At 47.5% G+C, this 27,615-nt stretch overlaps 1 protein-coding gene across 1 annotated transcript in view; it reads left to right on the forward strand.

The window, feature by feature from the left end:
• LARP1 (La ribonucleoprotein 1, translational regulator) overlaps positions 1-27,615 on the forward strand; it is a 64,304-nt gene that overhangs the window by 9,604 nt on the left and 27,085 nt on the right. Inside the window, 1 exon segment of the mRNA XM_033180697.1 lies at positions 27,384-27,445. Coding sequence (XP_033036588.1) covers positions 27,384-27,445 — 62 coding nt within the window.

The raw sequence follows: 27,615 nt of genomic DNA on the forward strand, positions 1-27,615 counted from the left end.
AATGTGCTAGTACATCCTTTGACTCTTAAAAACTGTGTCCTGGCTGGGCACAGTGCCTCATGCCTGTAACCCCAGCACTTTGGGTGGGAGGCCAAGGTGGGCAGATTGCTTGAGTCTAGAAGCTTGAGACCAACCTGGGTAACATAGGGATACCCCATCTCTTAAAAAAAAAAAAAATTGGCCGGGCGCGGTGGCTCAAGCCTGTAATCCCAGCACTTTGGGAGGCCGAGACGGGCGGATCACGAGGTCAGGAGATCGAGACCATCCTGGCTAACACGGTGAAACCCTGTCTCTACTTAAAAATACAAAAAACTAGCCGGGCGACGAGGCGGGCGCCTGTAGTCCCAGCTACTCGGGAGGCTGAGGCAGGAGAATGGCATAAACCCGGGAGGCGGAGCTTGCAGTGAGCTGAGATCCGGCCACTGCACTCCAGCCTGGGTGGCAGAGCAAGACTCCGTCTCAAAAAAAAAAAAAAAAAAAAAAAAAAAAATTAGTTGGGCATGGTGGTATGTGCCTGTAATCCCAGCTCCTGGGGAGGCTGAGGTGGGTGGATCACTTGAGCCTTGGGAGGTAAAGGCTGCAGTGAAAGATGAGTGTGTCACTGCACTCACTCCATCCTGGGCAACAGGGCAAGACTATCTCAAAAAGAAAAAGCTCCCTGGGCGCGGTGGCTCACACCTGTACTCGTAGCACTTTGGGAGGCCAAGGGGGGGTGGGGATCACCTGAGGTCAGGAGTTCAAGACCAGCCTGGCCAACACAGTGAAACCCTGCCTCTACTAAAAATCCAAAAATTAGCCGGGCGTGGTGGCACACACCTGTAATCCTAGCTACTCTTGAGGCTGAGGCAGGAGAATCGCTTGAACCTGGGAGGCAGAGGTTACAGTGAGCTGAGATTGTGTTATTGCACTCCAGCCTGGGTGACAGAGCAAGACTCCATCTCAAAAGAAAAATAAAAAAAAAACTGCGTCCAGGTTGGGTGTGGTGGCTCACACATGGCATCCCAGCACTTTGGGAGGCTGAGGTGAGAGGATCACTTGAGCCCAGGAGTTTGAGACCAGCCTGGGCAACATAGTGAGACTCCATCTCTTTTTTAAAAGAAATTAACTGGGTGTGGTGGTGCACTCCTGTAGGGTCTCACCTACTCTGGAGGCTGAGGTGGGAGGATTGCTTGAGCCCAGGAGGTCGAGGCTATGTTGAGCTATGATTGTGCTGCTGCACTCCAGCCTAGGCAATGCAGTGAGACCATGTCTCAAAAAAAAAAAAACCAAAACAAAAGTGGCTGGGCGTGGTGGCTCCCACCTGTAATCCCAGCACTTTGGGAGGCTGAGGCGGGAGGGTCACTTGAAGTCAGGAGTTTGAGACCAGCCTGGCCAACATGGTGAAACCCAGTCTCTACTAAAAATAAAAAGTAGCTGGGTGTCGTGGTGCACACCTGTAATCCCAGCTACTTGGAAAGCTGAGGCACAAGAATCGCTTGAACCTGGGATGCAGAGGTTGCAATGAGCCGAGATCATGCCACTGCACTCCAGCCTGGGCAACAGAGCAAGACTCCATCTCCAAAAACAACAACAACAACAACAACAAAAACTAGGTCCAAATCTACATGCTTTTACCACCTCATCTCTTGCTGGCCTGGACCATACATCATCATTTCTCATGTAGATTTTTGCAGCAGCCTCTTAACTGGTCTCTTATCACTCCTACTTAAAGCCCTCTGGTAACTTCTCAGCAGAGTAAAATCCAGAGTCTTCAGGGTGTTCTCTAAGACTGTACTTGATCTGGTCTCCCTCCATCTAACCTCTGACCTCATCTTTGATCACTTGCTCCCTCTTCACTCATTCCCTTCCAACATCAGTCCTCACTTCCTGAAACATGTCATGTACTCTTTGCTTCAGATCTTTTGTTTTGTAGTGCTCTTCCTGCACATCACTGCGGTGGAAATGCCTTCCCAGACCCTCCTATATAGACTAGCAAGCCCTGACCTTGGATTCCCTATCTCCATCCCTCTTACCCTGCTTCATTTTTCTTTTTAGCTTTTTTTTTCCCCCCAAGGCAGGGTCTGAGTCTGTCACCCAGCCTGCAGTACAGCAGTGCGATCACGGCTCACTGCAGACTCAGCCTCCCAAGCTCAAGCAATCCTCCCACCTCAGCCTCCAGAGCAGTAGCTGAGACTACAAGCACACGCCACCACGCCTGGCCAGTTTTTAAATTTTTTGTAGGAATAGGGTCTCACTGTGTTGCCCAGGCTGGTCTTAAACTCCCAGGCTCAAGCAGTCCTTCCACCTCGGTTTCCCAACGTGCCAGGATTACAAGCATGAGCCACAGCACCTGGCTATTTTTCTTCTTAGCTCTTACCACCACTGGGTCAGAGACTTTGATACTTGACTACTTTGTATTCCCAGCACCTGCAGCAGTGCCTGGCACAATGTAGTAGGCAGCTTGGTGAACACTTAGTGAAAGAATGAATTAATTGCATATTTTTAATGGCATTCATTCATTACATTTTGAGTGCTTACCATGTGTCAGATATAGGGGATACTGCAGTGCATAATAAAAAGTCTCTGCAAGAAACACATGCACTCAAAATTCAGTATGGAATGTGCTGTGTAGGGAATCCCAAAGCATGGAATTCTTTGGCAGTGTAGCAGGGACACCCAATTCAGTATAGGTCAGAGAAGTCTTCTAGAAATGGGAAGGATGAGTAGCAGTCATCTGAGAAGAAGCCTGGAACGAGAACTCATGTTTGTTTGAGGGAAGGTCCTGGTGTTCCGGGAACTGAGTTCCTTGTGGTTCTAGTGTGGATGATTAGAAAGTAAGGTAAAGATTACCTTGTAATCTGTGCTGAATTCTAATTTTAGCTGGAAGGAGTGGAGAGATATTGAAGATTGTATGTGAGGGGAGTAGCATGGTCAGATTTTTCCTTTTGAAAGATGACTGTGGCCACATGGCAGAACCTCTTGGGTTAAGAATAGGTGATTTGGGGTTTCCCATTTGATCCTTTAGGGCAAGGTTCCCAGATTACAAAATGGAGCAAGTTTCCAAGTCATTCCTGAAATGTGGATCTTGGGCAATTATTAACTGTCATCATTTAGGGGTAGAGAGTGGCTGGGATTTATGGGATATCTCAGACCCTTCAGAAGGCTGCATTATCCAGAATGCATCTCAGTTGCTGGAAGAAGCACAATTGCTGATGAACTGGTTGAGCTCATGCTTGCCTGCTTGCCCCTGCTGCAGCTCACTGGGTGGGAAGAACAAGAGACCCTGAAAGTTGTAGAAGGGGCAGTGGGGCAGGCTTCCAGGTGGCAATAGCGCCCCCTTCTCCTGGGGAGGTCCACATGGCTAGGCTTCTAACCATCAGCTGGTTTTACAGCTATGCTGAGAACAGTGGGTTTGCATTTACCCACAGATAGGCTGCTACCCTGAGTTCTTGAGAACACTAGGCTATAGTTAGGCTTACCCAGCCCAGTTTCCTAGTTGTCAGCACTGTCTCCATTGCTGTGCCCTCAGGGCCTTGGTTTTCCCTTCCTCCTTTCAGAGAAGAGGGAATATTTGGAACTGGAAGGGCCTCAGAGGTCAATCTAAACCTCTCATTTACAGGTTGGGTACTTCAAGCCCAGAAAGGAAATAGGAGTTGTTCAGGATTCCAGTGAATTCAAAGCAAGGCTGAGACTTGAACCTGCTCCCACTATAGTTCTGTTTTTATTCTGCCTCTGGAGGAAGAAGTAAAATGGGGTAGATAAGCATGAGCTTGGGACAGTCAGTCACGGTTAGCCCAGCCATTTGCCAACTGAGTGCCCTCGGATAGGTTGCTAACTTCTGGGCTTCAGTAAATGGGGCTATAGCTGGAGTGCCCACGTACTAGGATCATTGTTGAATGTGAGCTAGGTGAATATATAAAAACACTCAGCTGGAGCCTGGCACATAGTGATATGTGGTAATGGTAAGAATGTTGAATGTTCTTTTGAGGCCCTGAGTTTGGCCCAGGTCTTCAGTTTGCTTAACAGAAGTCAGGTGCTATAACTGGTCTTCCTCTGTTGTCCTGGGTCCTCTGCCCCTTGATTGCTGCAGTTTGGTTCTGAGTATACACAGAAAGGTAGCCTACATGAACTCTCAGAGCCAGTTTTTCTGACCTTGCTCTAGGCTGGCTCATGCAACTCCATATTGAAGTGGAATTTGAGGACTCACTGGGGACCATAATCTTGACAGTGAGAAGCTCAAGTTGTGGTGCTTGAGAATGCCCTAGAGTTAGAATGTCAGAGATGAGCTCAGGTGTTTTGCAGTAAAACTCTCCCACTCTCTCATGGCTTTCTGCAGCTTGGAGTTTGAAGAAGCAGAGCTCTCTCTGATTTTTCTGTTCTGTATATGTATTTCCTGTTCTGCGTGTATATTAACAGTGATAGGAGGAAGAGACAGCAATTACATGGACGGAATAGCCTGGTTTTGGAGCCCAGTGTAGGGGTGGGGTTTGGAAATGGTGAGTGCAAGGTTGGGTATGAGAGACTGGATGCTGCTTCTAGGAATGTGGGAGACAGGAAATCAGGAACACCTAGAAGAATTGGCTCACTGGGCTGCATGCCTCCTTCTGTGAAGGAGTGGTTGAAGAACTAGGGTTATTTTGCCCAGGGAATCAAAGCTTGGGGGGTGCGGTGGGAAATGCTGCTTGTCTTGAAATACAGAATTTTGATAGATCTTTTGCACTTGGCCTAAAGCTCTGATGGCAGGTGAAAGATGAAAGGTTAGTAGGTTTTGCCTATAGTCAAGTAGTAACTTTTAACAGTGCCCCTAAATGGATTCAGTTGTCACAGGAGATACTGAGTTTCTTGACATGGTAATATTTGGGATAGTTTAGAGCATGATTTGTTGTAGGGTTCTGCAGCTACAAGTTGGCAAAATACCTTTCAGATTTGTTCATTCAGAAAGTAGTGAATACTGTATCTGTTAGGTGTCAGGCCCTGAGATTCAGAGTTGTAAACAAGACACATTGCGGCCATGGTGGGGCTTACATTTTAAAAGGCAGAAGTCACCTGTCAGTCCAGCCTACTGACAAGCTTTGATTGACTTGCATTTAGAAACACTTTAATCATCTTGTATTTAAAAATCAAGAAAATTATCTGGAAACCTAGGGAATTCTAGCTTTAAAAAAAATCAGTCAATAAGCAACCACTGAATTATGTACCTTACTTTTTATTTATTTATTTTTATTTATTTATTTTGAGACAAAGTCTCACTCTGTTGCCCAATCCAGAGTGCAGTGGCGCGATCTTGGCTCACTGCAACCTCCACCTCCCAGGTTCAAGTGATTCTTCTGCCTCAGCCTCCTGAGTAGCTGGGACTACAGGCGTGCGCCACCATGCCCAGCTAATTTTTGTATTTTTAGTAGAAATTGGGTTTCACTGTGTTGGCCAGGCTGGTCTTGAACTTCTGACTTCGTGATTCGCCTGCCTCGGCCTCCCAAAGTGCTGTAATTACAGGCGTGAGCCACCTTGCCCAGCCGTATTTTACTTTTTTTTTTTTTTTTTTTTTTGCCTGATCTAAGCTCACTGCAACCTCCACCTGCCGAGTTCGAGCGATTCTCCTGCGTCAGCCTCCCAAGTAGTGGGATTACAGGTGCCTATCACGCCTGGCTAATTTTTTGTATTTTTAGTAGAGACTGCGTTTTGCCATGTTGGCCAGTCTGGTCTTGAATTCCTGACCTCAGGTGATTCGCCCACCTCGGCCTCTCTAAGTGCAGGAGTTAAAGGTATGAGCCACCACGCCTGGCCAAATTGTGTACTTTAAATGGATGGGTTGCATGGTATGTACATTATGTCAATAAAGCTATTATGGGGGAAAAAATGAGAAGACTTAGCCACTCTGGGCCTCTCATGACTGCTGTCTGATGGCAGGGCCCAGCCTCCCTTTAGGTGAAGAGTGCCACAGCTTGGCTCTTGTAGGCCCTTGAGTTTGCCATCTTTTATCCAGGCTTCCCTCCAGCATGAGGTCTATGGACCCAGACTTTGTGTATTTCATCATAAAAATGAGAAAGGACAGCAGACTGCCTAGCTCACAAACAGAGGAACATCCTCATGGAAGAAGAATGAGAGGAGGCGTTGGGGAAGACTTTAAGGCCTTAGGGTAGGAGTTGCACTCAGTAGAGGTGAGGTGGGGGAGTGAGTGTGATGGAGAGATAGGACTCACCTAGCTTTGTGGCCAGAGGCCCTGGAGCACCAATAGAAAGTTAAGGGATGAGAGTTAAGGGATGGGCTTGCCAGGTGAAACTGAGTTATGTTAGGCCCCAGTGAGACTTTGCTTCCCTCCCCTCATCTGCAAAATGAGTATAGCATCTTGGATCTCAACCTCTAAGGCTCTGTTAAGCACAAACACCCTGTAAGTGTGATCAATCTCAGAGTATAAAGGAGAAAGATGTAGCTAGAGACCTTGTGACAGTAGCTGGGGCAGCTTCAGTCAAAGTGTTAGGGAGTACCTCTCACGGTGAGCCAAGATGGGATTGATAAGGTGACTGGTGGTGAACCTTCTGGAGGAATAACAAGTACCAGGTGATAATGAGTTTAGAGTTCTCCAAGGAACAAGGCCTGTATGAATGAGGAGAGAGAGACACAAAGAATCAGAAACAGGAGGCCTTTGGAGGCCAGCTTAGGGAGTCTGGATCCTGTTCTGAAAGCATCGGAAGAGGTGATACCACCTGATTTCTGCTTTAGGATTACTCAGTTCTGTGGAAAATGGACGGAGGAGGTAGGAGGAGGAGGCAAGGCGGAAGCAAGGAGACTCCTTAGGAGACTACTTCTGTAGTAGTTCAGGAAAAAGATGGAGAGTAGGGGGATGATGGCATAGTGACTTGGGCCAGATTTTTTTTTTTTTAACTAGTTGTTTTCTCCTGAGACTAGACCACTTAAAGAGGAAGCTTTCTGATTGCTGTTTCCTATTTCCTCCTCACTTCTTGCTCTGTCTAGAAGCTGAATTAGTTGCACTGTCTCCTGATCAGAAGAGTAGTTTAGGCAGGCATTTTCCCCCTGGTTTTGGATCTCTTGGCCCCAAAGCCAGGCTAAGGACAGGTGCTTCCCTGCCTAGGCTACCTCTTCCGGCCTGTCCCTGGCTCCCTCCCTGCCCCAGGGTAGGGGTGGAATGAGGATGTGAGAGAATAGCCCGAGACACAGTCAAGGGCATGGTTGGGAGGGCAGTCCAGGAGGTGGGACACTGATCTTGGTCCTGAGTCTGTGTGTCATGGTTTTCTCTTCCTGACTTCTTGTCAGAAACTGCTGTGGGTTTTTGATTTCAGGTAAGATCCTTAGGGCAGAGTCAGAGCAAGCTGCTGGAGTACAGTTCAGACTGGAGTTCTGATTTTTGTCCCATTCTCTAGTTTCTCCTGGCTAGAACTTCATTTCTCACAACTTTTATAAAAGGATTGGATCCTGACCGGGCATGGTAGCTCACGCCTGTAATCCCAGCACTTTGGGAGGCTGAGGCAGGTGGATCACCTGAGGTCAGGAGTTCAAGACCAGCCTGCCCAATGTGGTGAAACCCCGTCTCTACAAAAAAAAAGTAGCCAGGTGTGGCAGCAGGCCCCCATAATCCCAGCTACTTGGGAGGCTGAGGTGAGAGAATCTCTTGAACGCAGGAGGTGGAGGTTGCTGTGAGCCAAGATCACGCCACTGCCCTCCAGCCTGGGCGACAGAGTGAGACTCTGTCTCAAAAAAAAAGGGGGGGATTGGATCCTGTGCTGTCAAGTGCAGTGCTTATCAGTGAGTAATAGCTTTTGTCATGTCCCTGGGCTTAGCCAGGTGTCCTAGAATCTGCCTTATGGGTAGCTTGCTTTGGTGAGGACAGATGCCCCAGGAAGCCAGGCCAGAGTTCCTGGAGGACCCTCTGCTAATCTCATGATTATTGAACTTCCAAGCTACCACACACTCCTATTCACTGTCACCATTCATTTTCACAGTAACCCTATGGGATCTAACTACAGTGACAGTCCTCATTTTACAGATGAGAAAACAGGTGCTCATAGAGGTTCACTAATTTGCTCAAGGCTCCACAGTAGTTAGTAAGTAGCTGGGGTTTGAGCCCATGGCACACTGACTCCAGAGTTCATACTGTACACATCATCTGGCTTTGCATTCTCCCAGACCACAGAATTGTACATATCCTGCCAGGAAAACTGTTCAGGGAGAGAGAGGACTTGCACAGATCTTGAGATGCTGATATCTGTATAGGGCTCTTATGGCCCAGCCTAGACGCTTCAGCTCTGCCTCCGCTGGCAGGGTGGGCTCTGGGGACATAAGCCAAGTGGGTATAAGCCAGGCACTGATCCTGCTGGGGAGTCCTGACTCTTCTTCCCCTAGAGATGTTCCTCTTCAGCTCTGTGGGGCCACATGCAGGTCTGCTGGAAAGACCTTGCGGGTTTTCAGGCATGGCCTTAGGGTCAGTAGGAAAGGTTGGGGGTGGGGTTCTCTACAGGCTTTGGGAGGCTCTCTTTGTGTTACCAAAGAGGATGGAAAATACCCTATGTGTTGGGCCTTTTAACTTCTTTTGAAGGGGAAATCTTCAGGTTGCTCAAGCAACACCAATTCGTTGTAGAAAAATGTCCAAATATATTTTAGCAAAAAGAAAAACAACCTCTTGGTAATCTGTCCCACTAAATATCCAACCCCCATGAACATAAATACACATGTAACTATAATAAGCCTTGATGGGATTGTATATCTTTCTAGACCAGTGCTAGCCACATACATTAAAATTTTCTAGTAGTCATATTTTTTTAAAAAGTAAAAACGGAGGCTGGGCGCAGTGGCTCAAGCCTGTAATCCCAGTACTTTGGGAGGCCGAGGCGGGCGGATCATGAGGTCAGGAGATCGAGACCATCCTGGCTAATACGGTGAAACCCCGTTTCTACTAAAAAAAAAAATACAAAAAACTAGCCGGGCGAGATGGCAGGCACCTGTAGTCCCAGCTACTCGGGAGGCTGAGGCAGGAGAATGGCGTAAACCTGGGAGGTGGAGCTTGCGGTGAGCTGAGATCCGGCCACTGCACTCCAGCCTGGGCGACAGAAAAAAAGTAAAAATGGGAATTCAGTTTTAATAATCTATTCAAAATGCTGTTTTAACATAATGTAAAAATAATGAAATGTACATTCTTACTAAGTTTTTGAAATTTGATGTCTTTCACACTTAAACTTCTCGATTTGGACTAGGAACATTTCAAGTGCTCAGTATCCACATTTTGTGGCTCGTGACTATGGTATTGGATAGCATATTTCAAGTGTGTGTGAGAGTATACATATATATACACCTTTTAATAAAAAGACAAAATGGGATCATAGTATAGTAGCCTTCCCCTTGTCCATGGGGGATACATTTCAAGACCCTCCAGTAGATGCTTGAAACTTAAGCTAGTACTAAACCTATGTGTTTTTTCCTGTACGTACATAACTATGATAAAGGTTAATTTGTAAATGAGGCACAATATATAATAATAAAAGTTATGTGAATGTGGTCTCTTTCTCAAAATACCTTTTTTTTTGTGTTCTGTTTTTTGAGATGGAGTTTTGCTCTTGTTGCCCAGGCTGGAGTGCAGTGGCATGGTATCAGGTCACCACAACCTCTGCCTCCAGGTTCAAGCAATTCTCCTGCCTCAGCCTCTGGAGTAGCTGGGATTACAGGCATGCACTGTCACGCCCTGCTAATTTTGTATTTTTAGTAGAGACAGAGTTTTTCCATGTTGGTCAGTCTGGTCTCGAACTCCGGACCTCAGGTGATCCGCCTGCCTCCCGAAGTGCTGGGATTACAGGCGTGAGCCAACGCACCTGGCTTTTTTTTTTTTTTTAAAGACCTTGCTGTTCTATCCTTTGAGTTACTGTTGGGTCAGCTGGGAAGAAGGAGGAGTTGAGATAAACAACGAGGAAGACTCCATGACTGGAAGTTTAGTCCACCCAGTTTTTGTACTGGAAGGGCTTGTTGCTGATTTCATTAAGAAAACGTATGAACAGGGGCTTCTGTCACCTCACTATATCTTATGGTACTGTACTCTCCTATTTTGGGGCCTCAGTTGACCATGGGTTACAAACTATGGCTGGTGGGACGGGGATCCACTGTATTGTAAGCTATATATTTTTTCCATTTAGAAACATAGGCTTTCAAGGGGACTTAATCTTTTGTAACCCTCAAAGCCACCTTGGGAAGGAAGGTAGCAGTTTCCTGTTGAGAGAAAGGCTAAGGAACTGTTGCTGTGCAGGCACATACCCAGCTGCTACCTGTGAGCCCTCCACTCTTTCCCTGCCCTTTACAGGCATGCTGGGGTTGAGGCCTCTGAGCCGGGGCCACCATTCACATGCATACATGTGTAAGTGCATGTTACCACACAGCACTGTGCTGGGGGAAGCAGGCCCAGATAGGGGAAGATACCGAGCTGCAACACAGGGATAGGATATTTAAAACACAAGCACTCTGAACTCCCAGTCCAATGTTTTTTCCACTCATCTGCCAGATTCTGAGAGCTTCCTGCCTGGTTTTGGAACTACCTGAAGTACAAAGGGGAAACTAATGGAGGGTGAGCAGAGACCTTCCACTTGGTTTGTGTGGGAGTGCCCCCAAGTCTACAGCCCACCCCGCTGGTGGAAGCAGGCCAGCGCTGGCCTGTCTCATGGGGAGAACAAATGTGGATAGGCAATGGGAAAAAGACCAGTTGGGCCAGAGTGGTTGCAGAAAGGGACGTGGCTTGACTTGAGTCAGGTTGGGACTTAGACATCTCTAAATAATTGGTTTGTCCAACAATGCTGCACCCCAGTGTGGGCACAAGTGCCTCACACTAGGCCACTTTGTGACAAGAACGTCATGCAGGTTTGAGATTTCTAGGAGCCTGGTTTCATTTTTTTGTTGTTTTTTTGTTTGTTTGTTTCTCCACACCCAAACCTGTGCCTGAGTTTTTCAGCCTGTAAAATTGGGCTGCCTCTTAGGTGTGCCATTGGCCTGCTGCTGGCCTCCTCTGCCCCTTTGGAGGAGGGTTGAAGATGAGCAGCTGACTTGGGTTAGCCCTCAGATGAAAAGGAGCAGAGTACTGATGATTGGGAGTTTAAAGACTGGATGGAGTTTAAATACTTGATGGATCCAGGGAGGCCAGCTCTCCTCTACATCACTGCATCCCTGCCCCATGCTTGTTTGCACTGCAGGAAATGGCAGCTATGGCACCCAGCAGCCCTGTGCCAAGTCTCCAGGCTGGGGAGGGCCTGCTCCAGGGAGTGAGGGGGTGCCTTGGTTTGCACTCCTCTGTGAGCCAAATTGCCTCGAAGTGGGATATTGCTCAAGATGGCATTTGCCAGAGCTAAGGAGTCTAAGGCACCATCTTTTGATTTCTCCTGGGATCTAGTCTTATTACTCAAACCCTTGGATTGAAAGGGTTGGTACTACCTTTGGAAAGACTTCATCTCTTGCATTTCCTCTGAGGTGGGATTGGAGAGGCAGTAAAGGTCCCTATTGGCTGTTGCTGGGCTTGTAGTTGCTCTGGGATGTTCTCCGCTATCCCTGCCCCAGGCCTTTTCTGCCCACATATCATCACTGCCATTGCCCCCTGAGGTGGCAGATCTTTGGAGATCCTAGACTTGAAGCATGTCGGAATCTAAAAGGGCTTTGGTCGCTAAGAAGCCATCTGGTTACTTCTAATTTTACAGAAAACCAAGTCTGTATCTTGGACAAAGTGTCTCAGGTGGCACCAGGGGGGATCACAGTGCCTGCATTAGGATTTCCAGACTTTGTTGCCTTGAGGAAAGAAACAGTTGAAACTCAGTAATTTCAGGGAAAAAAAGAAAAACAGGAGGCCCCTTTGAATAGTCAGTGCTGCCAGAGTGGAGATTAGAAGAAGACTAGGGCTGGATATGGTGGCTCACACCTGTAATCCCAGCACTTTGGGAGGCCAAGGCGAGAGGATCGCTTGAGCCTAGGAGTTTCAGTCTAGCTTGGACAAGATGGCGAGACTGTCTCTACAAAAATTAAAATTAGCTGGGTATCACAGCTAATTTAGTCCCAGCTACTTGGGTGGCTGATCCAGGAAGATCGTCTGAGTTCAGGAGCTTGAGGCTGCAGTGAGCTAGGATTCTGCCACTGCACTCCAGCCTGGGTGACAGAGCGAGACCTCGTATCTAAAAAACATAATACGGGCCGGGCGTGGTGGCTCAAGCCTGTAATCCCAGCACTTTGGGAGGCCGAGACGGGCGGATCACGAGGTCAGGAGATCGAGACCATCCTGGCTAACACGGTGAAACCCCGTCTCTACTAAAAACTACAAAAAACTAGGCGGGCGAGGTGGTGGCGCCTGTAGTCCCAGCTACCCGGGAGGCTGAGGCAGGAGAATGGTGTGAACCCGGGAGGCGGAGCTTGCAGTGAGCTGAGATCCGGCCACAGCACTCCAACCTGGGTGACAGAGCGAGACTCTGTCTCAAAAAATAAATAAATAAATAAATAAAAAACATAATACAAACAAGAACTTCAAATAGAAAAATTAGTTGGGTGTGATGGCAAGCACCTATAGTCCCAGCTACTCAGGGGACTAAGGTGGAAGGATCACCTGAACCCAGGGAGGTCGAAGCTGCAGTGAACTGTGATCACGCCACTGCATTCCAGTCTGGGTAACAAAGTGAGACCCTCCCTCAAAAAAAAAAAAAGCAACTCCCCTGGGGCTTTGGTGCTTGCCGGAGCCCAGGCCTTCAGGTTGCAGGTGGCACTAGAGCATTGCCTTTGCAATAAACAGTCTTTTTGATTCTTGACTGTGTTTACTCACATCATTCCCTTTTCTGAGTTGCATTATCCCCACTTGGCAGGTGAACTAACAGGCTCAAGAGGAGTGGATTCTGGTGGCCTCAGTCCCCTGTAGGGCCTACAGGCTTGATCTGGAGCCCTTTGGGGACAAGAACCTAATGTTTGTTTCCTGCAGTGCTGAGAGGGGTTTGTTTCCTGCAGTGCTGAGAGGGGCCTGGGATTTCATATCCTTGGGGTCAGATACCTTCTCACGGGGTGACCTTTGGCTAACAACTTAGCTGCTTTGAGTCTTCTAAAACTGGGATAATAGTCCCTCCATTGTGAGGACTGAAAAACTTACTGCACAAAAGGCCCACGGCAGGAGGCCTGGTTTCCTGCGGTAAATGCCTAGTAAGTGGTGGCCATTATGACTATTATTAATATTTTAAAATAAATATGGCTGGGCTTGGTGTCTTACACCTGTAACCCCAGCACTTTGGGAGGCCAAGGTGAGAGTATCCCTTGAGCCCAGGAATTCAAGACCAGCCTGGGCAGCATAGCAAGACCCAGTATCTATTTTATTTTGTATAGAGTCAGGGCATTGGATGAGCAAACAGTTAAGATTTTTAGGGTAAGAGAAGCTGTTTGGCTGTGAGGTAAAAAAGCAGGTGGACAATTTCCTTCAGAACCTTCATTATTCTGACACAGCCAAGTTTTGGAGCTTAAACCCCAGCCCAGACTGGTCCCTTGTGACCTCATATCTGTCAGCACACTCATCATGTGGCTTCTTGGATCAGTGTTGGTTCCTGGTGCTGGAGATTGGACTGGTGGGTAAAGGAAGAGTACCTCCTGCACCTTTCTTCTGTCTGCTGTTTATATGTGTAATTGAAACTACCTGCTCTTGTGAACCAATGAAGTTCTGTCTATACAAGTGAGACCCTGCACTGCGGTTTGGAGACCAGGGTTCCTTCCTGGCAGTCTCACTCATTGGCAGCTCAGTTCTCAAACATTAATCTGCCATGAGCATTGCACAGGAAGCATACAGCTGCAGGTGTTCAATTTCTGCCCACCTTCCTAAATTGATTTCTGGAGTTTATAGAGGGAGTCAAGAATCTGCATTTCACCCAAGCCAACCCCTCTTCGCAGGTGCTCTGTAGACCACAGAAGTGGTACTGCAAGCCTGCTAGCTCACTGATCTACAGTTTCTACAACTGTGAAGTGACTGTTTTTCAAACTGCCTTCTGCTCAGGAACTCCTGCTGAATGGGAGTCACTCAGTTTAGTAACATTTCTTTTGGAACAGCTCTGCTATTTTATTTTTCTTTTCAAGAAATTTAAGTGTTTAATCCATACTAAAGAATATAAATGTAAAATAACAAAACAATAACCCAAATACAGTCTTGTGTCACTTAACAACAGGGATACATTCTGAGAAATGTGTCATTAGTTGATTTTGTCATCGTGTGAACCTGGAGTGTACTTACACAAACAAATGGCACAGCATACTATGGACTTTGGGTGTATGATATAACCTGTTGCTCCTGGGCTACAAATCTGTGCAGCATGTTCCTATACTGAATACTATAGGAATTGTAATACAATGTTAAGTATTTGTGTATCTAAACATAGAAAAAGTATTGTAGGCTGGGTGCAGTGGCTCATGCCTGTAATCCCAGCACTTTGGGAGGCCGAGGCAGGCAGATCGCCTGAGGTCAGGAGTTCAAGACCAGCCTGGCCAATGTGGTGAAACACCATCTCTACTAAAAAAAAAAAAAAGCAAAAATTAGCTGAGCGTGGTGGCAGACACCTGTAATCCCAGCTACTGGGGAGGCTGAGGTGGGAGAATTGCCTAAATCCAGGAGACGGAGGTTGCAGTGAGCAGAGATCATGCCACTGCACTCCAGCCTGGGTGACAGAGCGAGACTCTGTCTCAAAAAGAAAAAGTACTGTAAAAATACGGTATAAATACGGAATAAAAAGTGTTCCTTCTTCATACCCACTGCTTCACTTTACTAGCCTTAAAATGTTTAAAGATTTTTAAAAATGGCACACTGACTATAGTCAGCAACAATTTATTGTACATTTAAAAATAACAAAGTGTAACTGGATTGTTTGTAACACAAAGGATAAATGCTGGAGATGATTTATACCCCATTTACCCTGATGTGATTATTATACCTGTATCAAAGTATCTCATCTACCCCATAAATATATAAACCTACTATATACCTACACAAATTAAAAATTAAAAAATACATATAACAAAGTGGCACACTGGCATAGGGCAGCTCCATTATAATCTTACGGGACCAACTGTCATGTTTGTGGGTGGGGATGTCATTATTTGGCTCATGACTATACTTACTGCTGGTTTAAGAAGTGCAGCTCTGATTTAAAAATATTAAATATGGTATTGTGGTTTTGGGTAACCCCTGTCAATTTAACAGTTGAAATTCACTAGGTTAAATCAAAATAACTTAAGTATGTACAGAGAAAAACCTACCTTAGAATTACCTAGCAGATTCCTGACTCCACCATTGCTGAGCAAAAAATCTGAAGGATGGGACCCGGGAATCTATATTTTGACAAGCTCCTCACATGGTAATTCGAATGCATGCCAAAATCTTAACAGCGTGTCCTGGAAAGCTGGCTGCATTTATGGAGATCAGTGGGTGTAAGGACAGAATCACAAGATGTTAGGACTGGAAGGACTGTAGATGATAGGATTCTGCCCACCCCTACCACAGGCCTCTGAATAGAGAGACTGAAGACACTGGAGGGCAATTCTTGCCAGGCATCCATAGCAAGAGCTCTGGTGTCTGAGCCAGGACTGTCAACCAGTCTCTTGACTTCTAGCCCAGGGCTCTGGTCACAATTCCACTTTAAGTTTGGAACATGGGGCAACAGTCCTTCCTTACTATGGTATCCAGATGTAACTAAAAATATAGGGGACACCCAGTTAAATTTGAATTTTAGATAAATCAAATGTTAGTATAAGTATGTCCCAGTACTGCAGAGGACATATTTAGTCTATAAAATTACTATTTATCTGAAATTTAGATTTAGCAGTTTCCTGAATTGCTGTTTGCTAAATCTGGCAACCATATTCTCTCCCCACTTGCCCCACCTTTTTTTGGGCACCAGACAGGTTCAAGAATTGCCCTAAATAAATGAAAAATAATTACCATACATTTATGATACTATTGCTTCATTTAATCTGTTAATCCTGTGAGTTGGCTGTCATGGACCCCATTCATGGTTCAGGAAAGTGAGAGGTTAAATCTGACTCCTGGGATCATCTCTGTAAGCTGTCTTTTTGCTTCCTCATGAACCTAGTTGCTTGGCTCTCATTGATGTGTGGCCCATTTAATGCCTATCAAGTTACAAGCAGCATGAGAGATTGCTCAGTTTTGACTCATCTGTCCCTGGCCTTGTGAGTTACTTAATTGATGGCGGCTCTTGGTTAGTACATCCAAGAATGGACTCCAAAGTCCACGCTGTTAACTGCTGCTCTAACCTGTCTCTTAACCCAGTGGCATAGTAAATTGTTGGTAGGGTGGCTTTGGGATAGGGATTGGACAACTTTTACATTCCCTTTTTTTTGTTTGTTTTTGAGACAGAGTTTTGCTGTTGTTGCCCAGGCTGGAGTGCAATGGCACAATCTCGGCTCACTGCAACCTCTACCTCCTGGGTTCAAATGATTCTCCTGCCTCAGCCTCCTGATTAGCTGGGAATATAGGCATGTGCCACCACATCTAGCTAATTTTGTATTTTTTAGTAGAGATTGGGTTTCTCCATGTTGGTCTGTCTGGTCTCAAACTCCCGACCTCAGATGATCCGCCTGCCTCAGCCTCCCAAAGTGCTGGGATTACAGGCGTGAGCCACTGCGCCTGGCCCCCCTCTACATTCTCTAAAGGGGTGTGCTGGTGCCTTGAGAGCATCCGTGTGCAGGGTTGGGGAGTCTGCAGGTGGAGCAGCACCCCAGCTGCTAAGCCTGTACTGTCTCCATGTTCATGGCATCCCAGGGCTCAACTCTTTTCCAATTGGGGTGTAGCATATGACACTGAAGGAGCCTGTAGGCCAGTCTGAACTCACCAAGAGAGGCAAATTAGCACCTCCTGGGAAGCAAGGCTGCCTGGCCAGGCTGACCTGGATTGGGGGAACTAGTTGCTATTCGAGAACTCCAGCTTCCTATCTGCTTTTGGGATGACCCTCCCTGGAAAGTCCCTCCCATTGCTGTGGAATTTTCAGGCTACCAGATGTGCCCAGCCTGCCTCTCAGGACAGACAGACAGAGAGTGAGAAAAAGATCTCCAGGGCCCACCAGGTCTTCCAGAGGGAGCTGAGAAATTCAGCCTTCCCTGGCAGGGCTCAAAGAGGAAAAAAGGGATTGGAAATGGGGCCCCTCCCAGAGGCACTTCAAAGTACTCTCCCCTGTGGTCATGTATTTCAGTTCCATGTGAGTAGTTTTTCTTGACAGTATGGGTAGTTTTGGGGAACAGTTCCTGTGACACTTTGGGTCCCTAAGGCCCTGCCCCGACCCTGTGAGTGGATATAGTTGGGCACAGAGTATATTTTGTTGAGGAGGAGATGTTCGCTTCCCCGTTTGCCAAAGAGCTCTAGATTGGGAGACAAGGCCTTGATGTTCCAGTGCCAGCTCTACAGCAAATCACTGGTTACTTTGGCCTCTCCTGGTCCTCAGTTTTTCTGTATGTACTATGAGATTCTCAAGTCTTTCCAGCCCTGACTGGGTCTGGGATCAGCCTCTCCACTCCAATAATGGGAATAATCCAAAGTAATTTTTTGGGGATTCAGAAGCCTCTTCCAACAAAGGATGCCCTGAGATTGGAAGGACAATAAAAATGAGTTTGTGGGCCGGGCGTGGTGGCTCATACCTGTAAGCCCAGTACCTTGGGAGGCTCAGGTGGGTGGATCACTTGAGGTAGGAGTTCAAGACCAGCCTGGCCAACATGGTAAAACCTCGTCTCTACTAAAAATAGAAAAAGTTAGCCAGGTGTGGTGGCTCGCGCCTGTAGTCCCAGCTACTCGGGAGGCTGAGGCAGTAGAATCGCTTGAACCTGGGAGGTGGAGGTGGCAGTGAACCTAGATTGTGCCACCCCACTGCACTCCAGCCTGGGTGACAGAGTGAGACTCCATCTCAAAAAATCAAAAAATGAGTTAGTGTTACCTGACGTGGTGGTTGACCACCAAGGACAGGAAGAAAACCTCTGAGGTTGGCAGCCTCCCACATCAGGGTAATGGAGTCAGATGTGCATGGAGTTGTGCGTGCCTGGCAACCTGCCTGAGAGGATTGGCTTCTGAAGTCCAGGGCCTAGGAGAGCCCATGGGAGCCCCACAAACTGGTTACGCATAGCTCATTTGTTTAACTGGGAATCGTCATCATACCTACCTTCCAGGCTCACACCTGTAATCCCAGCACTTTGGGAGGCTGAGGCAGGTGGATCACGAGTTTAGGAGATCGAGACCATCCTGGCTAACGTGGTGAAACCCTGTCTCTACTAAAAATACAAAAAAATTAGCCGGGTGCGGTGGCACACACCTGTAGTCCCAGCTACTGGGGAGGCTGAGGCAGGAGACTGGTGTGAACCCGGGAGGCAGAGCTTGCAGTGAGTCGAGATGGCGCCACTGCACTCCAGCCTGGGTGATAGAGCAAGACTCCATCTCAAAAAAAAAAAAAAAAAAAGAAAAATAAATGAGCTACTACATATAAAAAACTTTGGCACCATGCAAAGACGTAGTAAGGCAAGCTTGTCCAAAGGACGGCTTTGAATGCGTCTTGACACAAATTTGTACTTTCTTAAAACATTGAGATTTTCTTGCAATTTTTGTTCTTTAGGCTTATCAGCTGTCATTAGTGTTAGTGTGTTTTACATGTGGTCCAAGACAATGATTCTTCCATTGTGGCTCAGGGAAGGCAAAAAGATTGGACACCTCTGTAGAGAGCGCTCATTAATTGATTGTAGTCTAGTGGAGTTGAGATACACAGAGGCAACCATTTCAGGCTGCAGTGAGTGCCCTGAAGACCTTAAATTGTAGACTGAATTAGAACTTGATCCAGAGTTGCTGGTTTTGTAGCACTTTACATTGGGCAGTCAGGAAGCTTCCTGAAGAGAATTTATATTGAGATCTGTGACTAGGCCTGAGGAATCAGTCATCTTGCTCTTCAACATTGTGACCTTGGGCGAGTCCCTTCCTTCAGTGTCATTTTCTGGACAACTGGAATAATTGTGTCTTTTTGAGATGATTAAGTGAAATCATACATAGACAGCAACTTAGATCAGTTTTTGGTACTTAGTCAGTATGCAGTAAAAGGTGATTTTTATTACTGTTCTAACTAGAACCAAATGTGCTCGTTAGAAAAGGCTGGGTTAGAGAGCTGGCACGTGGAGGCCAGGAGCTTTAGTGGCCACTGATATATTTCAGCTGTGTTGATTATTGATCAGCTTTGGACCAGGATTTCAGGGACTCGTACCAGCAGTGGGAGTGGCCACAGCCACCCGAGGGTGGCTGGGTCCACATCTGGGCAGGGAGAGTGGGAGCACTGGGCCACCTGGGTCACCACAGGCTAAAGATAGTCAGCTGGGGCTGGGCCTGGGCTGGGCCAGGCTGGCCAGCATCATGTGACTGGAGCCTGGCCCACCCTTGCCCCTCCTCCCAGTCCAGCAGCTCCTGAGCTGACTGGTGGCCTGCAGCTTCCTTTCAGTGGGAACTCAAGATGGTCTGACCTTCTGAACATTTCTCTCCTTCCCTTTCTCTGCCCACTCCTCTCCCTAAGAATGTCCTTCCTGCCCCTCCTGCATTTCATCTGCAGGTCTAGGGGAAATTTGGGTGGGAGGACTGGGCAGAGAGGCCTCTGAGAGATGGTACCGACAGCAGCAGCTGGTGACCAAGGTGAGGAGGGCTAACATGGCATTCTCTTTACTCGATAGAAGAATGTTCCTGCTTGGGGGGTGCTGGGATCAGTCAGCATAGGAGGAAAGGCCTGCGGGTCTCCAGGCTCCCTTCCATGACTCCACCCTATCCCCAGGATGAGTGACAGCTGAAAGCCAGGCTTTTCAGATAATCTGCCCCCAGGCTGGCCTGGGAGGGACAGGTACAGGTGGGTAGTATAACCCAGGCACTCTTTCCTGCCTGCCTCACCCTCCAGATGGTATTGCTGCCTTCCACAGTCAGGGTCCCTGGACAAAGGCTCAGGGAGATAGTGGTGGCCTTCCTCATATCTGGGGGCTGAGGGAGGGGCACAATCCATGTCAGCTGGATCCCCCTGAGCAGCCTCTGGGAGAACTGGGAGGAACTGGGAGGTGGGTCTGGAAGGAATGTCTCTTTCCTCATAGGGCTGCTAGTGCCAGAGTTCTGGAGTTAGACTCAAGCTAGGTGTGCTTGATGGTGGTTTCTCTTGCCTCTCTGGGTAGGGAAACTAGGCACTTCCAACCACTGAAGTGCCACTTGCCCAGCTGTTAGCTTGTGTTTCCCTGCAACAGGCTTTGGTTTTCTCCAATATGTAGAATGATGCCCGGGCATCCCTGCTGTTGAGAAACTGTCCTGTTGGCTACAATAAGGTGGTAACTTATACTCCTTAGCTTCTCTTCCACCTCCTTTTAGCGGTTAAGAGCATAGGTTTTAGAGTCGGACTGCTTGACTCCAAATCCTGTTCCGCTCTTTGCTGGCTGTTATCTTGGCAAATAACCTTTCCACCATGTGTCTTGGGTTCCCCATTTTAAAATGGGACCAATGAAAGAAACTAATTCAGCATGATCAAGATTAAGAGAATCCATGCCAAGAATTTAGAGCAGTGTGTGGTGTCTAGTAAATGCTCACTACATATTGTTTACACTTGTCATTAATTGTGCATCTATGATTGGCTGCTAGCATTTCTTGTGCTTTGGTGAGAAATCTAAGTGGTTGAGATCTGTCTTTCTGTCCTCACACCTGTAGACCCAATATTAGTAAGGAGGGTGATGCTGGGGTAGAATGGTAGGTAATGCTCCCAGGGGTTATACAACTGGTGAGTGTTGCATTCTGGACTGAGGCACAGCACTGATGCCAGGCAGTTGGGTTGCCTGTGAGTCAAAGCTGGGCTAGGGCCTGCGTTCCTCTGGGAGCCAGCAGTTTCTAGGACACTAGCAGTTTCTCTGTACTTGGGAGGGCCCCAGCTGAAGGCTAAGGGTTGAGGCTGTAACCTCAGGAATTAGCACTTGACAAGCAAAGCCTTTTCTGGTGTGAAGTCACCATTCATTAAACAAGTGTCTGCTGTGTTGCCAGGCCCTGAGCTAGACACTGGGTTAGTGCTGTGAAAGCAGCCCTGTGGTCCCTACCCTCAGGGAACGGGCAGATAAGTAACCAACCAGTTAACATTTACAGTACCGTGGGAGCACATAGCAGGGTACTTCACCACACTTGAAGTCTGGGAGGTCTCCCCCAAGGAGGTCGACCTAATGGCCAGGTGTATGGTAGCAGATTGGTGAGTGTGAATGTAACACAGCCCCTAAACCCAAGATTACCTTGTTCCTCAAGGTAGTAGTTCTTAGCTCTGGTAAACTCAGCCTTTTCAGATGCCAATCTCCAAGAGATGATACCAGTCCCCAAATAAGCATTTGGTCTTCTTAATTTTCCTGGCAGTGCTCAGGCCTGAAATCTGGTAGTCCTTCTAGTCACCCACTCTGGGTACTGAAGGCTTTCTTTGGATAGCTCTGCCTTTTTTCACCTTTCACGCACCGATCTCTCAGTTTTAATTCTAACTTCTTCCTGCCTCTTACCAGCTTTTTTTTACTGTGACCTATGAGTTTGAATCACCCATGTGCTTTCTACCTGTTGGTTGAACCAAGTTCTTGCTCCTCAGACCTTCACATCTGGAACCTCTGGGTAGCTTTTGTTTCAAAAGTTCAGCAGCCTTAGGATCTTTTGAGAACAAGACAGTAGTGAAAATACCTTTAAATCCTTTTACCTGACTGTATACTGGCCAGAGTTACGGGTTTAGTAAGCTGAGAGAGACTCCTTGAGCCTGGGCTGTTTTCTTTTTCTATACTGAGTAAAAAGTGGAATGACCAAATTTCAACTGAAAGGGAACTCTCTCAGCCTTCTCCATGTTCTTCCTTCCTCCCTAACAAAGCAGGGCTTTATGTCAAAGCACCCCTGGGGGACCTGTGGTTAAATTCCCCCATCTTTCTTTCCCCATTTTAAACTACAAAGTTCGGAAGCTTCCTTTCCTGGGGAAACTTGCCCTGGGGCCCAGGTGCCTCCTGTCTCTGGAGGGCAATGTGGTGGTGTGGTGTCCCCACCCAGTGGGCATGGATTACCACTCAGAAGAGCCAGGTGAGGCAGGTGGCTTCATTTGCAGTCTGGACTGGATGAATTGAACCAGTTGATCCCCAAGAGAAATTTTTCCCATACGTTCTGATTCTTTCATTTTGAGAGATGATTTGGTGTATCTCCCCGCCATCCCCATCTCTATCTCAGAGTGAGGGTGGTGATTGCTTGGAAATAGTAAGCTTCCTTTGTGAATTGTAGTATTAGCATTTGTTGGGCATTTGTTGTGTGCTAGGTACTCTTACTATGCGCTGTTCATTTAACTGTTCCAGCAGCCATGTAACTATGACTTCAATTTTACAGAGGAAGGTGAAGTTCAGAGGGACCCTGTGAGGAACAGAGTAGGTAGGGACTCCACCCTAAGTCCATCCCATAGCAAAGTCCATGTGCTTAATGGGGCCCTCTGACTTTCCTAGGTGGTCTTTGAATGAGGGGGTGTTAGACACACTTGAAAATAGAGGCTCGGCCGGGCGCGGTGGCTCAAGCCTGTAATCCCAGCACTTTGGGAGGCCGAGACGGGCGGATCACGAGGTCAGGAAATCGAGACCATCCTGGCTAACACGGTGAAACCCCATCTCTACTAAAAATACAAAAAACTAGCCGGGCGAGGTGGCGGGCGCCTGTAGTCCCAGCTACTCGGGAGGCTGAGGCAGGAGAATGGCGTAAACCCGGGAGGCGGAGCTTGCAGTGAGCTGAGATCTGGCCACTGCACTCCAGCCTGGGCGACAGAGCCAGACTCTGTCTCAAAAAAAAAAAAAAAAATAGAGGCTCAAAGAATCTAATCTCAGGGTTAGACAGTCAAGGTCATGTGGTCATCAAGCACTCACTCCACTTTACAGAGGAGCCGCCATCCCTACTCCAACCATCCCAGTTAGTAATTCCTCTCTGTCCTGCCATTCCTTAGCACCCACCTTCTACCCCTCATTACTCTTCATCCTTCATTAGCAGTAGTAGCTTTAGCTCCCTGCTTTACACTCAAAATAACCTTAAGTAATCCAAGTGAAAATAGTGGGTTTGCCATGCAGATAGTTGCCAGAAAAGCCCTCTAGTGTCCTCATGACCATCACATTCAGATTGCTTCTTGCACATAGCAATTTTGGTATGCTTCACTTTTATTTTATTTTATTTTTTTTGAGATGGAGTTTCGCTCTTGTCACCCAAGCTGGAGTGCAGTGGTGCGATCTCAGCTCACTGCAACCTCCGCCTTCCGGGTTCAAGCGATTCTCCTGCCTCAGCCTCCTGATTAGCTGGGAATACAGGTGCATGCCACCACGCCTGGCTAATTTTTTGTATTTTTAGTTACAGGCGGCGTTTCACCATGTTGGCCAGGTCAGTCTGAAACTCCTGACCTCAGGTAATCTGCCAGCCTCGGCCTCCCAAAGTGCTGGGATTATAGTCGTGGGCCATTGCACCCGGCCACTATGCTTCATTTTTTTTTTTTTTTTTTTTTTTTTTGAGACGGAGTCTTGCTCTGCCGCCCAGGCTAGAGTGCGGTGGCCAGATCTCAGCTCACTGCAAGCTCCGCCTCCCGGGTTCCCGCCATTCTCCTGTCTCAGCCTCCCGAGTAGCTGGGACTACAGGCGCCCGCCTCATCGCCCGGCTAGTTTTTTGTATTTTTTAGTAGAGACGGGGTTTCACCGTATTAGCCAGGATGGTCTCGATCTCCTGACCTCGTGATCCACCCGTCTCGGCCTCCCAAAGTGCTGGGATTACAGGCTTGAGCCACCGCGCCCGGCTGTGCTTCATTTTTAACAAAGGCATGTGTGTATTTAAGAAGCCCCTGGACCCCCTGGAGCTAGAATTACCAGAATTAGTACTGACTCCTGGCTATAGTCCTTTGGGACAGAAGATGGTTTTCCTTCTCTTCCAGATACCCTTTAGGCTCTGGTTTGCCTTAGTTGAGGAAGAAGACCCTCCTAGGGACTCTGTGTGCCATCCTCCCTCCTACAATCTGGGCCTCAGAGACCTGTGGGTGGATAAGCTGCTGGGCCCAGTCATCAGTAACTGTTTACTCAGAAAAACCAGGGAAGTGCTCTTAGATTAAGAAGGTTTTTTACCCATTCCTCACCAGTAGACACATGGAAACCACTGGGCTTCATGGAATTTCTGGTGAGCTGTGGAGGAGCTTTGGCAAGGGAGTCAAGATTTATAGCTTCTCATCTTAGCTTTGCAGCTAGTCTTGAGGAATTCCCTTCCCTTTTTCTGGCCTCAGTTCCCTATCTACAAATTGAGTGGATTGGAACTATGGTCCTGTCATTCTATAATTGTTTTCTTCTTTTTTTTTGAGACGGAATTTCACTCATGTTGCCCAGGCTGGAGTGCAGTGGTGCAGTCTCTGCTCACCACAACCTCCTGCCTCCCGGGTTCAAGCGATTCTTCCACCTCAGCCTCCCAAGTAGCTGGAATTACAGGCATGTGCCATCACACCTGGCTAATTTTGTAATTTTAGTAGAGACGGGGGTTTCTCCATGTTGCTCAGGCTGGTCTCGAACTCCCGACCTCAGGTGATCCGCCCACCTCGGCCTCCCAAAGTGCTGGGATTACAGGCATGAGCCACTGTGCCCAGCTATAACTGTTTTCTTGACCAAGTGAATGGTGTTTCCTGACTGGGCGTTGGGTCAGTGGCAGCAGGCATACAGGTTTCAGAATGCAGGGTTAGAAGGAGAATTATCCCCTGATTTGGTTGGGATGGTGCTAGACATGGGGATTGGTGCCTGTGCAAAGGATTGGTTTGCATTGGCAGCCATTACAGATGCCAGGCCCAGCTGAACCTGTATATTCTGTGTGTGCACACCTGCTCTAGTGGGTTACCTGGTGAGGGTTGGTGGCTGAGATGGATAATTGAAGTCATCAGAAAGCCTAGTCTTCTTTCTGGTCTCCTGCAGGGCCTGACAGCAGCTCATCTGAACCCTTCTGGGTTTCCTTGAAGCCCAATAGGATTTTAACAAATCTGTGAAATTTAGATTTTAAAGGCAGAAGTGACTCTTGCTCCCCAGTGGATTTTTCTGCCTTTCTGGGGGCTTTTTTCTACTTGTCAGGGGCAACCTGAAGCCCCACCTGGGAGCAGAGAAAGAATGGCACCATGGGTTTTCAGGAGAGAGGAATCTGGGGATGGACCTTTTTCAACAAACTCACACGGGACTAATTTAAGAATATTCATGTGTATGCTCAGACTGTATTCTCATCAGCTTGGGATTGGTGGCAGAGTAGGGAATTGGTGAGGTCTTTTCATGGCAGGAGGGCTCTTGAAACGTTGATTGGAGGCTGAGCTTTCTATACTTTACCATCTCCTTTTGTGATCAAACAATGATCTGACTTTGCCTCACCTTTTTAAGGAAAAGTCTTCAGGAATACCTTGCCCTCTGCACCTGATTCCTCTTTATAACATCCTGTTAGTGAAGTTGGTGGTGGTGGTACACAGGCCCTTTGGCCTGCTCTCCTGGTAGCGTGCACACAGTGTTGCTGGGTACTGGGAGAAGTGATTACCAGCCATAGTGCAGGTATACATGAACCTGGTCCTGGTTTGAAGCAGACAAAGATTTTATCAGGGGACTAGATGGTATTAGGCTCATCCAGGCTAACCCAGAAGTTGCAGGAGTATGGGTGCAGAATGGCCCGTTGGGCCTAAGAACTCTATCCTCTTGGGATTGAGATTTTCTGGTTCACCATTGCCCTGCACTAGGGGTGTGGGATGCTGTTGGCTGGGTTCCACAACTCCAGCTCTCGAAGGCACGTGGGGTATCTTGAGGGGGTAGTGGCTCTGGTAGGGAGTGGAAGCCCATGTCTGTCTTTGTTGAAAAACTGAAGTCCCTGTAAATGTTATATTTAATTCCTGGTAGTTCTTACATGCCCTTCTAGAGTTTGTACTGTATGTGTGTGCATGTGCACATTTTTGTTTTACAAGAAGAATTTTTTAAAAACTTCAGCCAGGCGTGGTGGCTCACGCCTGTAATCCCAGCACTTTGGGAGGCTGAGGCAGGCAGGTTACTTGAGGTCAGGCATTTGAGACCGGCCTGGCCAACATGGTGAAACCCATCTCTACTTAAAAAACAAAAGTGAACCGGGCATGGTGGTGCGCACTTGTAGTCCCAGCTACTTGGGAGGCTGAGACAGGAGAATCGCTTGAACCTCGGAGGTGGAGGTTGTACTGAGCCGAGATGGCACCAGTGCACTCCAGCCTGGGCAACAGAGTGAGACTCTGTCTCAAAACAAACACTTTTTTTTTTTTTTTTTTTTTTGAGACAGTCTTGCTCTGTCGCCCAGGCTGGAGTGCAATGGTGCGATCTCGGCTCACTGCAACCCCTGCCTCCCAGGTTCAAGTGATTCTCCTGCCTCAGTCTCCCAAGTGCTGGGATTACAGGTGCCCAACACCATGCCCAGCTAATTTTTTGTATTTTTAATAGAGTAGAGACAGGGGGTTCGCCATGTTGGCCAGGCTGGTCTCGAACTCCTGACCTCAGGTGATCCACCTGCTTTGGCCCCCCGGAAGTGCTGGGATTACAGGCATGAGCCACCGCACCTGGCCACAAACAAAGTTTTCATTTATTGTGTCTGTCTGTTTATATTAGTAGAGATCATTGTCTTTTTAATGACTTTTCTAAAAATGGATGAACTTTAGTCAGTCCGCTATTTGGGGGTATATAGGTTGTTTTCCATTTTTTGCAGTTATAGATAATATTTTAGTAGGACATCTCTGTACGTAACTCTTGTCTAATTTGTATCATTAGGATAAATTCTTAGAGGTAGGACTGTTGAGTCAAGTGGGAGTCCACTTGTTCATTGGAAACTGAGGAGACAAAAATCATTCCTGACCAACTGGCCCTGGTGTGGTCCCTAGATTTCTTGATGGCTCACTTAGGGTTTTTACTTTGCCTTCCCAGTGATCACTAGTCCTGGTCTGCTCCCATCAGACTTCCAGAATATTAGGGCCAGAAATGATCTTTCAGACATCTGCCATGAATCAGGAACCCTGAATTATAGTGCTGACTTTGGTGACATGGACTTCTTTCTTCAGGCCTCAGTTTCTGTTAAAGAACTATTCTCTCTAAGGGCCTCCCACCTGAATCTGGACTCCTAGGGTTTTGGCTGCTGGCTGCTGCTGCTGGCTGCTGGCTCCTGGCTCTTTGCATGATCTTGCTTTCTATGACTTCTTTAGGAATGGGCTGGTAAAATTGTTATTGGTGTTTGCGCATATGTCTTTCCCCTCTCTACTGTGTCTTTCTCTTTTGGGAACTTGCAGGTTGCTTGGTGGAGTGAGGGCAGTGATGAGGGTGAGGAGCTGGTAGTAGCCCCATCACATGGGCTTTGCATTACTAACTCTCCCTTCTTGTTCCCGTAGAACACTCTGCTCCAGCCAAAGTGGTGAGGGCAGCTGTTCCTAAACAGCGCAAAGGCAGCAAGGTAAGGAATCAGAGTGGGCAACCCAAGGGGATTTTCTGGAGGTGGTGGCCTCTTTCCTGTTCTAGTGAATGCTCCTGGACTGCCGACAAGTTCTGGGTTATCTGTGAATTGCAGGGGAGCTCCTTCTGGGTATCCATTGTGAGTGGTCCTGGTGAACAGACCTGGTGTGG

The sequence above is a fragment of the Trachypithecus francoisi genome, unplaced genomic scaffold (assembly GCF_009764315.1).
Source record: "Trachypithecus francoisi isolate TF-2019V2 unplaced genomic scaffold, Tfra_2.0 Lachesis_group2, whole genome shotgun sequence".
Classification (NCBI taxonomy): domain Eukaryota; kingdom Metazoa; phylum Chordata; class Mammalia; order Primates; family Cercopithecidae; genus Trachypithecus; species Trachypithecus francoisi.